Source organism: Sturnira hondurensis, unplaced genomic scaffold (genome assembly GCF_014824575.4).
Source record: "Sturnira hondurensis isolate 20B ecotype Veracruz unplaced genomic scaffold, ASM1482457v3 Scaffold0018525, whole genome shotgun sequence".
Lineage (NCBI taxonomy): Eukaryota > Metazoa > Chordata > Mammalia > Chiroptera > Phyllostomidae > Sturnira > Sturnira hondurensis.
Window position 1 is genome coordinate 936,089 of NW_028091156.1, and position 14,444 is coordinate 950,532.

Below are 14,444 nucleotides of genomic sequence, written 5' to 3' on the forward strand. Positions count from 1 at the left end.
AGTATGGAATAAAAGTTTGGACAAGGAAATGTTGCTGTGTGTAAATCTCTAACTAAGAAGCTCCAAAGGTCCAGAGGCAATTAGAAAGAAAAAGTTTGGAGGGCAATAAAATAACATTAGTCTGCAACACTGACTCCTAATCCTTAACTGAATTTGCTATTATTATCTCTTTCTCTTCCCCAAACCACTCCCCTGACGAAGTGAGTTCCTGCTGGGACAGAGTTATAACCCTGAAACAAAGGTGTCTTTTCCAGCAACAGTGGCGGCCCACCGTCCAGGGCTAAAAATTTCATGGCACGGCCCAGGGGCATTTCCCAAACCTCTAAAATAGTCAGGCCTCTGAAACAGTCTACATGCCGCCGTCTCTTTTCCTTTTTGCTCTGAACAGATGAACACAGGACTGTAATGATGCAGCTCAAAATGAACATCAGCCAAGAGGTCAGTTTTAGCTCGGCACTGACATAAAAACAGGCATATGGATCAATGGAACCGATTAGAGGGCCCGGAAATAATCCCACAACTACACGGTCGATTAATACTTGACAATGGAGGCAAGGACATACAATGTGGTTCACTCATCAATAAATGGTGCTAGGAAAATCAGACAGATACTTGCAAAAAAGAATTAAATCAGACTACTACCCTCTTACACCACATACAAGAATAAACTCGAAATGGATTACAGACTTCAATGTAAGACCCAAAATCATAAAACTCCTAGAAGACAACACAGGCAATAAAATCTCTGACATTTCTCTTAGCAACATTTTTCTGATATATCTCCTAGGGCAAGGGAAATGAAAGAAAAAAATAAGCAAATAGAATTACATCACACCAAAAAGTTTTTGTGCAGCAAAGGAAAACCATCAACAAAATGAAGAGACAACCTACTAAATGGGAGAGCACATTCTCCAATGATACATCTGATAAGGGGTTATCATACAAAATTTATAAAGATCTCATACTGCTCAACACCAAAAAACAGCCAACCAATTAAAAAATGTGCAGAAGACCTAAAAAGATACCCCTCCAAAGAGAAGATCCAGAAGGCCAATAGACATGAAAAGATGCTAATGTCAGTAACTGTCAGAGATATGCAAATTAAAACCACAATGAGACATTGCCTCACACCTGTCAGAAGGGCTATCATTAAATCCACAAACAACAAGTGCTGGTGAGGATGTAAAAAAAGGGAACCCTTGTGCTCTGTCGGTAGAAATGCACATTGACACAACCAAGGTAAAAAATGGTACGGAGGACTTCTGGTCAAGATGGCGCTGTAGGCAGACAAGGCTCACCTCTTCACACACCACATAAAATTAACACTAAAATACAGAACCATCACTAAGAACCATCAGAAACTGAGGTGAATGGAAGTCTGACAATTACGGTATTAAAGAAACCACATCCATCCAGACTGAGCCAGCAAGTTGGTGCCATACTGGAGACTCCATCAACTTAGCTAACACTGTTTGACTGGCCTTGGAGGTCCCCAGAGACTGAGTCCCACCCAAGTTACTGGCCACCAAGCTGCTTTTTCATATAAATAGCCAGTCTTGGGTCATGCTGTGGAACTTCCTAAATCTTATCAAACAAGCAACAGCTGGCCTCAGTGAGCCCCAGGCCCAGCACTAGTAGCAGCCATCTCTTATATAAAGCAATGTAAGTATAAATATTGCTTTATAGTTCAGGCAGGGTGGTCCTGGGCAAAACACAGGTGGGGGCTGACCTTGGCCTCCACCATCCAGGAAACCCCAGGGCCAGTGCACCAGTGGACAGCTACAGACCACGTCACAGCACCACCACCCTGCCCCTGCACAGCTGATCCTCCATGGAGGGTGAAGGGTGGTGGTCAGTGGTCACAGCCAGGCCTTGCAGCTGACTGGCCTGGGTGAATCCCTCCCACTGATCTTCCAACAGCAACCAGGGCTCAGCTACACAAGGAGGGTGTACTCAGCCCACACGAAGGGTGTGCCCTGAGCACCCAGCTTGTATGATAGGGAGGCTGTGCCACTGGACCCCACACGACACCTACTACATTAGGCCACACTGCCAAGACACGGAGTCAAAGCGGCTCTGCCTAATACATAGAATCACACGCAGGGAAGCTGCCAAAACAAGACAAAGAAACACGGCCCAAATGAAAGAACAGATCAAAACTCCAGAAAAAGAGCTAAACAAAATGGAGATAAGCAATTTAACAGATGCAGAGTTCAAAAACAGTGGTTATAAGGATGTTCAAGGAACTTAGTGAAGACCTCAACAGATAAAAAAGATCCAGTCAGAAACAAAGGATACCCTAAGTGAAATAAAGAACAATTCGCAGGGAAACAACAGTGGAGTTAGAGTGGATGAAGCTGAGAATCAAATCAATGATTTGGAACATAAGGAAGCAAAAAACAATCAGAATAACAAGAAAAAAGAAATTTAAAAAATGAGGATAGTGTAAGCAGCTTCTGGGACAACTTCAAGAGGTCCAATATTCATATCACAGGAGTATCAGAAGGAAAAGAAAGGGCAAGAAATTGGAAATCTATTTTTAAAAAAAACAATGAAAGAAAACCTCCCTAATTTGGTGAAGGAAACAGACATGCAAGTCCAGGAAGCACAGAGAGTCCCAAACAAGATGGATGCAAAGAGGTCCACACCAAGACACATCAGAATTAAAATGCCAAAGGTTAAAGATAAAGAGAGGCTCTTGAAAGCAGAAAGGGAAAAGAAGTTAGTTACCTACAGGGGTAACTAACTAACTACCTCCCATAAGACTGCCAGCTGCTTTCTCAAAAGAAACTCTGCAGGCTAGAAGGGACTGGCCAGGAGTATTCAAAGTGATAAAAACCAGGGACCTACAGCCAAGGTTGCCCTGCCCAGCAAAGTTGTCATTTAGAATCGAAGGACAGATAAAGAGCTTCCCAGACAAGAAAAAAACTAAAGGAGTTCATCACCACCAAACTGTTATTATATGAAATGTGAAAGGGAACTTATTTAAGAAAAAGAAGATCAAAACCATGAACAACAAAATGGCAAAAAATACACACCAACAACTGAATATAAAAAACAAACTAAGCAAACAAGAACAGAGACAGAATCATGGATACGGAGAGCATTTTGACGGCTGCCAGATGGGAGGGGGTTATGAGGAAATGGGTGAACAGGTGAGAGGATTTAGAAATACAAATAGGAAATTACAGAATAGCCACGGGGATGTACAGTACACAGTGCAGGAAACAGAGCAGCCAAAGAACCTATACGCTTAACCCACGGCCAGGAACAATGGTGGGCGATTGCCTGAGGGAGTGGGGGGTGCTGGGGGTACGGGGGCAAGGGAGGAAAAACCAGGAGAACTGTAATAGCATAATCAATAAAATATAATTTATGCAGCCCTGTGTTCACTGCAGCATTACTTACAATAGCCAAGCTATGAAAGCAGCCCAAGCATCCATCAACAAACAAGTAAATAAAAAAGCAGTGGTATATACGTAAATGGAATATTACTCGGCCACGAAAAAGAATGAAATCTCACCATTTGTGACAGAATGGATGGACCTAGAAGGTATTATGCTCAATGAAATAAGTCAGTCAGAGAAAAACAAACACCGTATGATTTCACTTAGATGTGGAATCTAAACAACATACCTGAACAAACAAAAAGACAGACTCATAGGCACAGGGAGCAAACAGGGAGTTGCCGGGCAGGGACTGGGGGGCCGAGGGACTGAGGGAAGAGATTAAGAAGCACAAATTGATACTTACAAAGCAGTCACAGGGAAGTAAGGAAACTGTACGAAATACAGTCAATAATACTGCACTAACTATGTCTGTGCCAGCTGGGGTACGAGAAACATCAGCGGGGCACTCTCTAAAGTGTCCAGTTGTCTGACTACGAAACTGTACCCCCAAACCAATACAAAATGAAACTGAAATATATATATATACTTACATATTCCAATGGGGCAATAAAAATATATTCAGTATGTGCCACAGGAAAAAGACATTTTTCCTCTAATCTGTGGATTGTGGCCAAGAGCAGCAACGCCTCACACCTAATGTCTGTGAACTATGCCAGCACCAACGAAAAAGGTTCCTACTTCTTGTCTAGACTCTTCCAGCTTCTTAGGAACCTAACAGCCTTCTGAGTCAGTGCTCATTACCTGTGCTGCTTTCTTGGTGGAAACTGTAAGACTGAGTCTGTCTTTCTAGACCAAACATTTCACTGTTGCCAAAACTAAAACACTTGCCGATCCATGGCAATAAAGTAATTATGATCGAGGATGGCTTCTCTTTTGTGAAAAACATTCTGATCATTGCAATTAGCTTATTATTTTAAAGCAGAGCAGATTAAGTTACTACCAGTAAGTTGATCAAATTAAACTATTGGACAGTAACCAGACACACCAGATAGGAACACATACACAGGGTATCTGAATTTCTTTTTAGCAGAGACCGTGGAGTGCACTGCTCAGTTATCTTCTAAAAGCTTAAGGTAGCCCTCTTCCCCTTACAGTTTCATACACAGACGAGTGTCACAAAAGTGATAAAAATCTCAGGTGCCTGTATTTTATACCTTAAATTACCATTATGAAACAATTCACAGCGGAAGCAGAAGGGCCACTGCCTTGGAGGATCGTACGTTCCTAATTAAGAAGGTTCAGGCTCTAGGCCCCAAACTTTTTATCAATAAACACCCACTGAACAAGGATCAGAGATGACCAGGGTCACGGGTGGGAGGATCAGCCATGCAAGCAAAAAAATGCATAAACCAAGGGCGCCAAGCAACTCTTTGTAAATGCTTCATACAAGCTCACCTAATCATTACATTTATGAATGTTTTCTTTAAAATGCACTGAAATTGAATGGCAGATGTCAAGTCAAAAAAAGTTTTTTCTCACATATAAAACGTTTGATACAGACAAAAACCCTGCTATTAAAAATGTCATGAGAGCTCCTGTTTTTTAAGCAGGAATTATATTACACTGAATTAAATATGACTAAAAGTTCATTCAGTGTAAGGAAGCAGCCCATCTTGGAGCCCGAGTAGCCACGGGCTATTTACTTACTGTTCTTTTCAATTGCCTTCACTGGTAAAAGCATTCTAACAATCACCAATCTTCACTTACTAGTACGGCGCTCACCCACACTAATATTTGGTGTCAAAATCTGACACAGTCCCCGAAAGGTAATGCAGCTACATTTGTATCCAGTTACATTAAGTAAGCTATTAAGTTTACCAGTGCATCCTAGATTTGTTCTGACAACAGTTTTTCCTACAGATACTTGAAACTATCCAAGTAACCCACCCATTCCCACCAACATCTAAAAAACAAATAACATTGCTCAGATACCATTGAGATGAGCCCATATAATTTAAAACTTTATGCCTTCGAAGTACACATGATGGTACATTACAATAGGCTTAAATAGTGGACACCTTGGGACATCTACATTGACCAGACTTTAGCACCTATATTGTCTGTGCTCAGCAGAGAAAAACTTTTCACCGTAATTGCATGGTACTCAACTGATCTATACTGAGGAAACAGACTAAAAACAAATGATCAGTTATCTATTTCCTCATAGATGCAAGACATAAGACTTTAATATAACTGTTAAAGCCTTTGAACAAAATGGTACAATGTAAAGAAAATAGTTCAGATACTACCTTAATCCAAGAAATGTGGGGGATCCCACCTTCAACTCATTCTAACGGTCAATGAAATGGTCCAGGAGGTGTTAAAGTAAGTTACAAGACAGAGCTAAACTTGTGATTTCAAAGAAATCTCCTGGGGGGATGCAATCACCCAATAAACGTTGAGTATTTACTTCTTCTCTGCCTCACATAGTACTGGGTGCTATGGAAGAAAACAGAAAAGAAACAACCCTCTTCTCGAGAAAACACATTACTAGTAGGGAAAGCACAGTAATCCAAGAAAGCAAGTTTTATCCAAGTATTGAAAAAACTAGCATACCGTAATGTAGTTGGGAAATGCTATAAACTACGTGTGTAAAAAGCAATCCTGCTAGTAGTCAGCAGACACAGAATTAGCAATTATTATAAACCTGGAAGAATGGTGGTTTACCTTAAATGTGAACTCTCTAACCATCTCCCAAATAATGGTAGTGATTTGGGAAATAATCATTTTAGCTGTGTAACGTCAAGGGATTAAATAACTCTCTGTTTTACTATTTCCAATTAGTTCAAGGAGAAAGTCTGTTTGCTGCTGGTGTCTTTTACAATTCTTTATCACCTTTTAATAGCTGGTTTCAGCACCTTCTGCAGATACTAGCCTCTAGCTACAAATTAACATTTTTTTCCATTGAGTTTACTTTCATGGCAAGCTCTTATATATGCCAAGTGACAGGATACACTTTCCTTTTATAATTAAATTTAGTTAATGTTTTCTCTTTATACTAACTTTAAAACCCTGGGGGTTGGGGGCGGAATGCAAAGAAAGGGAATACTGTTCTCCCATTTCTGATCACAGGCAACTTCACGTCTGTATTGTAACCAAGACTACGAGGCTTGCTTTCTCCAAGAACAATAAACAAGCCCTTGCTTAAGATCTGGTATAAACAGCAATCAGTTACCAACCTCTGTAATTTCTACTCAACAAAAGGAAGGAAATAAAGTATGACAGTTTACTCTGAGAGGACTTAGGGAGGAAAGCAGTAATAGGCTTCCCGACAAAACCACTTTTGTGCCACCAGAAAGAGAGGCCTTCCTATTCTCTTACTTTAACCATTCAAAAAACCTGTCCCCAGCAGCCTTCTCCGTCCCCACCCTGGCCATAACTATTTCCACAGTGGCTGTCCCCCTGGCTACATGCTCCATGTGGGCACCTTCCCACTGTGTTGAAACATACTGTACGTTCCACTTCTAGAGAAAAAATCCGTGTAAAATTTGAGTCCATGGAATGACTATGACAAAAAATATTCAGTTCTAACACAGTATATATTTTCAGTGATACACAAAACCTGAATCATCAAACAGGGCAATTTAAGCTCAAAATAGGAGTTCTTTAAAGGCACTGAAGGAAGATAAAGATTTTAGAATCATAGGAGGAAAGTATTCAGTCCAAAGTTTACAGGGGAGGAAAGCCTGCCGAACGAGGCTATTTGTATGTTCCTCCTCTATCTTCAGCTAACATTGTCAAGCCAAAGTTGGCTCCTTCTCAATGACTTCTGTCGACTTCCCAAGGGCATCAGAGTAGATTGGTCCATGACCTCCTTCAAGATTGCTTTCACAGCAGCATAGCAATATCTCCAATCTACCAACTAATTCCACTATTTTTCAAAGGGACTGTAATAAATGCTATAATGATACCATTCCCAAAACCTTCTTACAAGCTATAATGCAGCTCAACCTGAGTTCTTTTATTTCCAGATAAGGAAGAGGGTCAGGAGTGAGTGGGCAGGAGACAGGCCCCCTGGTTCTCCCCTTCCACCCAGCGAGAGTTAGGAGTCCGCAGACTTCTTCCCCGGCAGCACAGCCAGATCTAGTCTGAAGACAAAAGGAAGGCAAAGACTGGGCTGCTGGGGCTGCTCGGAGGCAGCGGGGGCCACGGTTCCAACGCCTTCTCAGGAGGGCTATTAAGGAAGGGAGACGAGCTGCTGGAGGGGCGGAGGGACAGAAGACTGCAGTGGAGGCAGCGGTGCTGGTAGTAATAGCAAGAGCCATTTTGGGCAACTGCTATCTTAGCTGAGGAACCGGGAGGGTGGGTTTCTGGATGCAAAAAATAAACAACAAGGTGGTAAGTCAGAATACTTGTATTCAGCTTTTTACTCCCTTGTTTCAGTACGCTCAAATGGTATTTATTCAATTTTAGGTAGAAAGCTTCCCACCAAGCGGGTCTCTCCTAACTTGTTAGAACATACACGGCACAGCATCCTCCTACTGTGTCCTGTTTGCTCCTGAAGAAGTGGTTTGCAAACTAAACAGACACCGGCTAACTTCAAATGCTACCGTACAATCACTGCTTATTGCTCAACTACTTCTCGTTCTGAAATTGGTAATAGTTACCTAAGAGCCTTTACAAAAGCCGGGCCTCTAGGCTGCACCATAGCCAAGGACAAATAGGAAGAAAGCTTACGCTGAAACCACGTGTCTCTCGGTAGGAAGTACATTGCCATTCTATTTCCCGAAAGTTCACTTTCCGTGTGAGTGTAGCAATGCAAATATTTCTAAATAGCAGATCTGACATCCATGCAGTATTTCCTTGCCTCGCAGGTGTAAAAAAGAAAGAAAACCGGGATTCCGTCCTCTGGGACCCACAAGTAAAAATAATCTCGCCTCAATGTTCACATACAGGGTACGGAGTAAAACAACGGGGCCATTAGACAGCCCAAAGCCCAGGGCTGGGTTTTCGAGTCTACAAACTGGGCGTGAGGAATATTAAAGATCGGCTACCTTGGGCCTGCAGGTGGGGGAGACTGCGAACCTGGATGGCAGGGCGCCTGGGAAGCATCCGCTCCCGCTCGATCTCCCCGGGCGAGGGATGGGGAGTGGATGCCGCCCGCTTGGTCTCCGCCCGCAGCCAGGAGCAGGCCTCGGGCGGTCGCCCCTCCAACTCCGACCGCATCCATCCCCGCGCGGGCCCCAGAGCTGGGGTTGAGCCGTGGCCCGCGGACCGAATACTGCTCCTCCCGGCACCGCGCATCCCTCGGAGGCTCCGGGTCAACCGCATCTTTTTCCAGGGCCACCCCACCCGCGCACGCCCAGACCCCGGGTCGGGGGTCCCGGACCTCCCGCCATTTCTCCCCGTCGCCGCGGCCCCCAGCAGGCGGAGGGAAGCTCAAGGTGACACTGTTTTGGACCGAGGATCCAGGGTCTGGGCCCGGCTTCCCGTCGGTGCCGGGTGGCCTCACCTGGCAGCGGCACACGATGTCGGCGTCCTGAGCCAGCAGATCCACCACCTTCCCCTTGCCTTCGTCGCCCCACTGCGCCCCGAGCACCACGGTCACCCGGTTTCCTCCGGGCCGCGCCCTGGGCCGGCCGCAGTCGCCGTTGGGCAGGGAGGATGCCGCCGGGTTGGTCTCGGCCAACGCCATGGCTCCAGTGACGCGAGGAGAACCCGGAGGAGACGCGGACTGCGAGGAGTGCGCGAACGGAACTGCTCCGCAGCCGCCCGCCACATGCAGAGGAAGGAGCCGGCGCCGGCCCCGCCCCCGGGCCCGCCCCTCCGGGCCACCGCCCTCCGGCCAGGCCCCGCCCCTCTCGGGGGGCGGGGAAACCAAGACCGCCCCGCTCAGGCCTGCGGCCGCTGCACCACCCGGAGGGCGAGGCCCTGGCTGTGGCAACCGCCACCCGGGACCGAGGCCACGTGCCTCCCACCGCCTGGCGCGCTACTCCAGAACGAACCCGGAGAGCAGAAGGGCCAGAGGCGGGGCTTTGAGCGCGCTGCCGCCTCATAGCTCTGCCTACCCGCCTTCTCCCCTTTTCAAACTGGAGAGGCGCGGAGGTGAGCGCCGGAGTGTCGGACTACAACTCCCGGCATGCAACGCTCTGGGCTTAAGCGACCTATTCTGCGGCCATAGCGTCTACTACACGCAAGTTTCAGTCTCTGAAAGCGTTCATTTGTAAATTATTCTTTAATGATTTGTTTTTATAAAGGGATAAGAATGTGTACAAAATATAAGGGTAGAATTTCATAATACAAGTGGGGTGGAATCGGAACACACAGCTTTCGAATTGGAAAGAAAAGGAGTAGAAGTAAGAACAGAAATGCAGACCGGGATGGAAAAGGGTCAACTCAAAAGTAAAGCGATAAGGTAGAGGATGTAAGATCTGAAAGTCTGGATATCAAGTAAGTCTTAGCCCTTCCTATTTTACACTTTACTAACAGAGAGGCTCGGGGAGGAGGGTATTATTACTGACGTCAGACTCTGATGCACTTAGCTCTTTTAATTTCCACAAGCACGTGAAGTACGTAATACTATCTTATCCTTACTTTACAGGATTTAAAAGCTAACTTGTTCTAATAAGGGTTGAATTGCTATCTAGGCATTCTGAGTCAACAGCTCAGCCTTCTTCTGAATGTATATTCCATTCCTGTTAGCGCTTCAGGTGCAGCCAGATTCTGGAATATATCTACTGCTGACCTAATCTTCCAACTGCAACACAAATGAACTACGACATATAATTCTGATATAAAGTTGTTTCGGGGGGGTGGGGAAAGTGGGTGTAGAATAGCATTAAATATAGTGTATCCCAAATACCAACAACAACAACAAAGAAAATAATAAATACATACTTAAAAAAAATAAAATGTAGCCCTGGCTGTTGTGGCTCAATGGATTGAGCACCAGTCTGCAAACCAAAAGGTTACAGGTTCGATTCCCGGTCGGGGCACATTCCTGGGTTGCAGGCCAGGTCCCCAGTAGGGGGAGCACGGAGGCTACCACATATTGATGTTTTTCTCCCTCTCTTTCTCCTTCCCTCCCCCCTCTCTGAAACTAAATAAGTATCTTTTAAAAAATAAATAAAATGTAGTGTCTTCCAAATCACATAAATACCAGTGTTCTCCATTGGTCCCCAAGAGCACTTGATTATTTTTATTCAATGATTCATTAAGTCAGTAAACACTGAGTACCTACTATAAACTGAGGTTGTGCTGGGCACTGATGACAAAAGGAGGAATAAAGATACAATTGCAGTCCTTCAGGGTTCAGATTATTTGGTCTACCGACAAGTAAACACATACATGATAATACTGATAACTTTGGTGTTTATTTTGGCTTTACCACGAGATCACAAACCCCTTTGTAAACCAGAGTGCTGTGCTACTTCTTCGCACCCAAGTGCACGAGATAGTGTTGGGCATACAGAAAGTGTTCAATAAGCACCTGTCACTGTAATTTCTGTTCAACTTAGAAGTCGTTTATGGAGCTCCCGAGCCCTGTAAATGGTACACAAGTTATTTGCTTTGCAGTGGTTATACACAGTCACAAGGAAGATTTGGGCTAGAAGATAAACTAACTGAAACGTTTTATCTTCATTAAGTCAACTAGTATTATCCAACGTGGTTTTGCTAGTTTACTTCAATAAAAGCATGTTTCTGCCTTACTTGAAATGTAATTTTCATTTTCCACTGCAACACCGAACTTCTAGTCTCCCAGGTGTTAACAGGCAGGCGCATGCGCACTTGCTGGAATCTGGTGAACTGGCCCTACTGAGCTCCGCAGCACCTCCTGCCGTGAGGTCCCCAGGCGCCCCCTCGAGAGAACGCGAGGCCGGCACCGGCGAGGCCTGGGCCGTTGAGTGAAGGGTCTTGGCGCCGCCATGGCAGCGCAGAGAGTGGCGGTGCTGTTATCCTGGCTGAGCTGCTGCGGCTCGGCGCTATGGAGGTAGAGACGCCGCCAGTCGTGGACAGGGAGCAATGGGCGGGGTCCCACCGGGCGGGGTCCCACCCAGCGCCTCAGTGTCCTGGGAACACCGCCCATGCAGACCACCCTCTCTGCTCGCAGTTCCCTGAACCCAAGCCCCAGGTCCCCGCCGCCCACCTCTGAAAGTTTTCAATGAATGAGGGCGGAAAAGGAGGGGGCGCTGGCAGAGCTTGGCTGATGCAGAGTCCCGGTCACTTCGCAACGCAGTCCTCTGACAGCAGAGCTCCCGTGAGTCCTTAAAGCCAGTACCTCCTACTACACTCCGGTTTCTTGCCGGAGAGGAGCAGGACAAATGAGAACCCCAAATTGCCAACAGACATTGGACCGGGGAGGAGGAGCCCTCCTCGTTGGGATAGCTAGGTCGATGGTGGTTACATGATTTATGAGAAAGTGCGTTATACGATGTAAGGAGGTGTGATTCCCGTACAAAATGAGTTGATTGGAGGAATGAAAACGTAAAGGTCTGAGAAACTTTTGTTCAGTATCAGGTAACTTCTGGACTGGAAAGCGGATCAAAACATTTTAGAATGATTTTCGACGCAGGTTAAAATACGGATGGTGAACCAGGAAAACCACACTCTGCGAATATTCTATTTAATGGAGGTTTTGCTATAACAGTAATTATTGCCCTCCAGTATAAAAATGTAAGAAAACCAACAATAAATCCAACCACAAGAGGCTTCAGAGGAAAGGGACCCAGGGCACCTCACTAGGCACACGTGAGACGTGTGAGACGCCACTGGAAAGGTGAGAGAAGTAGCGAAAAAGCAAAAAATGTGGCATTCTAATAGAACTTTGTAAACCTTCGTTTTCTTCTCTATAAGAAGATGACCTGGCTGGTGCAGCTCAGTGGATTGAGCGTGGGCCTGCGAACCAAAGGGTTGCAGGTTCAGTTCCCAGTCAGTGCACATGCCAGGGTTGCAAGCCAGGTCCCTGGTCGGGGGTGCCTGAGAGGCAACCACACATTGATGTTCCTCTCTCTTTCTCCTTTTCTCCCCTTTTGTCTAAAAATGAATAAATAAAATCTTTTTTAAAAAGATGATGAGAAAACCTCTCTCATGGAGTGGTTGTGAGGCCGGAATCCAATGCCCTCTCAACACATGCGTAGCAAACACTGGGGCAAATAAATTCTGGTGGCTAATATTATTAAGGACAGCCTGTGAACTCAAGGAGTTTAGAAACTATGTGTACACCAGAGATTACTTCGGCATTTCAGGCTATACAATCTGTTTTAATTCCGCAACTTTGCCGTTGTAGGGGAAAGCATACGCCAATAAAATATATTATTAAAGTCTATTTCACTGGTTTCTTCTTGCTTTTGCAATGTGGGTTGCATTATATTTAGAGTGGACAATGCTTATTTAGATAGATCACACAGTGGGAAATTAAAGTGCCCTGAATAAAAGAGGAAATTGATCATGAACAAGGACTCGCAGAGATTTGCTCTTTACTTCAGGGTTTCAAACAAGCAATACTGCTTTATGGATTTTTAACCTTTATTCATTTTATTTTAATTCTGTTTATAAGGAAAGGCAGTGCAGCCAATATTCTTTAACAGTTTTCATCCTAAAACAAAATCAAGATGTAAAAGTATTTACATGCAGTTCCCAACAGACGATGTTTCCACTTATGATTTTTTGACTTCATGGCGGTGTGAAAGCGATATGCATGATAAACTACATGAGATGTTCAACACTTTACTATAAAATAGGCTTTGTGTTAGATGATTTTCCCTAACCATCAGCTACTGTCAGTGTGCTGAGCACACTTAAGGTCGGCTGGGCTGAGCAATGATCTTTGGTAGGTCAGGTGTATGAAATGCATTTTCAAATCAGTAGGGTTGTTGAGAGGTAACCCCACCATTCCGGTGGGGGTCTTCCCGTTCCAGTGTCTTCAGATACTGAGCCAACCCCGATGCCCCTTGAGTGGTGGGCAGAGTTGACAGATAATCCTCTGGTTCAGCCCTGACTGTGCTTTGCAAGAAGATCCTTGGGCAGAAACATAAAGCCCTTGGCAGGCGGGGCACACTCTGACCAAACACAGAGCCCCTCTTCTCTGGAGGGGAAATTAGGGCTCCTGTTCACACTTGACCTTTTCCTCCACAGATACTACACGAATAGTCCAGACTACCGCATTTTCAGTACCAGAAGCACTGTGAGTGTTTAATTTTTTTAAAGCTGTGTTTAAGTATTTTTTTTTACCTTAGAGCAGAGTTAATTATACTCAGTTGTATAGCACAGTGTCATTCTTTTATCTTTATTTGATATCCTACATTTCATTTATCTTTCTAATAGAGATCCCCTCTGCAAGAATAGTCCTTAAATATGTAAGTAGCAAAAATAAGTAGTGTTGCTTTATTATTTAATATTTAAAAAATTTGTCATGATACAGACAAGATGACTGTCTCATTTATCTTTTTTTTAATCCTCAGGACCTACTAGAGTACCAGTCACCTCCTAGATACTTAATATGTTATTTTTTAAATAAAATAAAAATCTTATAACTTGGTGGGGAGGCTACAAGTGTTTCAGAAAAGTTACTTTTCCTTTGTCATATTACTTTGTATAATTTCAAAGATACCAAATTTTAATTAGTCTTTCTTTAAATAATAAGGACCCAGAGAACTGAACCCTACCTCTGAAAAATGAGATGAAAATTCTGGAGCAAATTTTTTGTTTGAACTGTTTTATCTTATTTTTTAGATTCAGTTAGAGTATGAAGGAACATTGTTTTCTGAGTGGAGTGTGCCAGAAACCTGTTCTGTGAAAAATAAAAGGTAACATTTTTGTCCTGAATGTCAGCATGTTTACATGCAACCAAGCACTCAGCATGTCAGTGGGTTTACATGTGTGTATTTATATGTAACCAAGCATTCACATAGTATGGACATTCAGACTCCAGGCTTTGGTTGAGTGTAAATGTATTCCGATTGCATAGATGTGAAAAGAAAAACAAAATCACTTTGAAAATAGGATAGAAATCAAATATTGCTATTTTTTTTTCATTAGCACACAATTGAAGTTTTTAGGCTTAAAGAGTAGCAGGAAAATTTTCATCAGCCTCAT

General features: G+C 44.1%; 2 protein-coding genes across 2 annotated transcripts in view; one reads left to right on the top strand and one right to left on the bottom strand.

Annotated features, from left to right (window-relative positions):
* ADSS2 (adenylosuccinate synthase 2) overlaps nucleotides 1–9,137 on the bottom strand; it is a 40,669-nt gene extending 31,532 nt beyond the window's left edge. Inside the window, exon 1 of the mRNA XM_037069554.1 lies at nucleotides 8,863–9,137. Within this exon, the coding sequence (XP_036925449.1) occupies nucleotides 8,863–9,045 (183 nt within the window). The 5' untranslated portion in view covers nucleotides 9,046–9,137. The remainder of the gene's footprint in view (nucleotides 1–8,862) is intronic.
* Nucleotides 9,138–11,078: 1,941 nt separating this feature from the next.
* The window catches only part of CATSPERE (catsper channel auxiliary subunit epsilon), a 53,077-nt gene continuing 49,711 nt past the window's right edge, over nucleotides 11,079–14,444 (top strand). Inside the window, exons 1-3 of the mRNA XM_037069555.1 lie at nucleotides 11,079–11,340; nucleotides 13,485–13,533; nucleotides 14,082–14,155. Of these exons, the coding sequence (XP_036925450.1) occupies nucleotides 11,276–11,340; nucleotides 13,485–13,533; nucleotides 14,082–14,155 (188 nt within the window). The 5' untranslated portion in view covers nucleotides 11,079–11,275. The remainder of the gene's footprint in view (nucleotides 11,341–13,484; nucleotides 13,534–14,081; nucleotides 14,156–14,444) is intronic.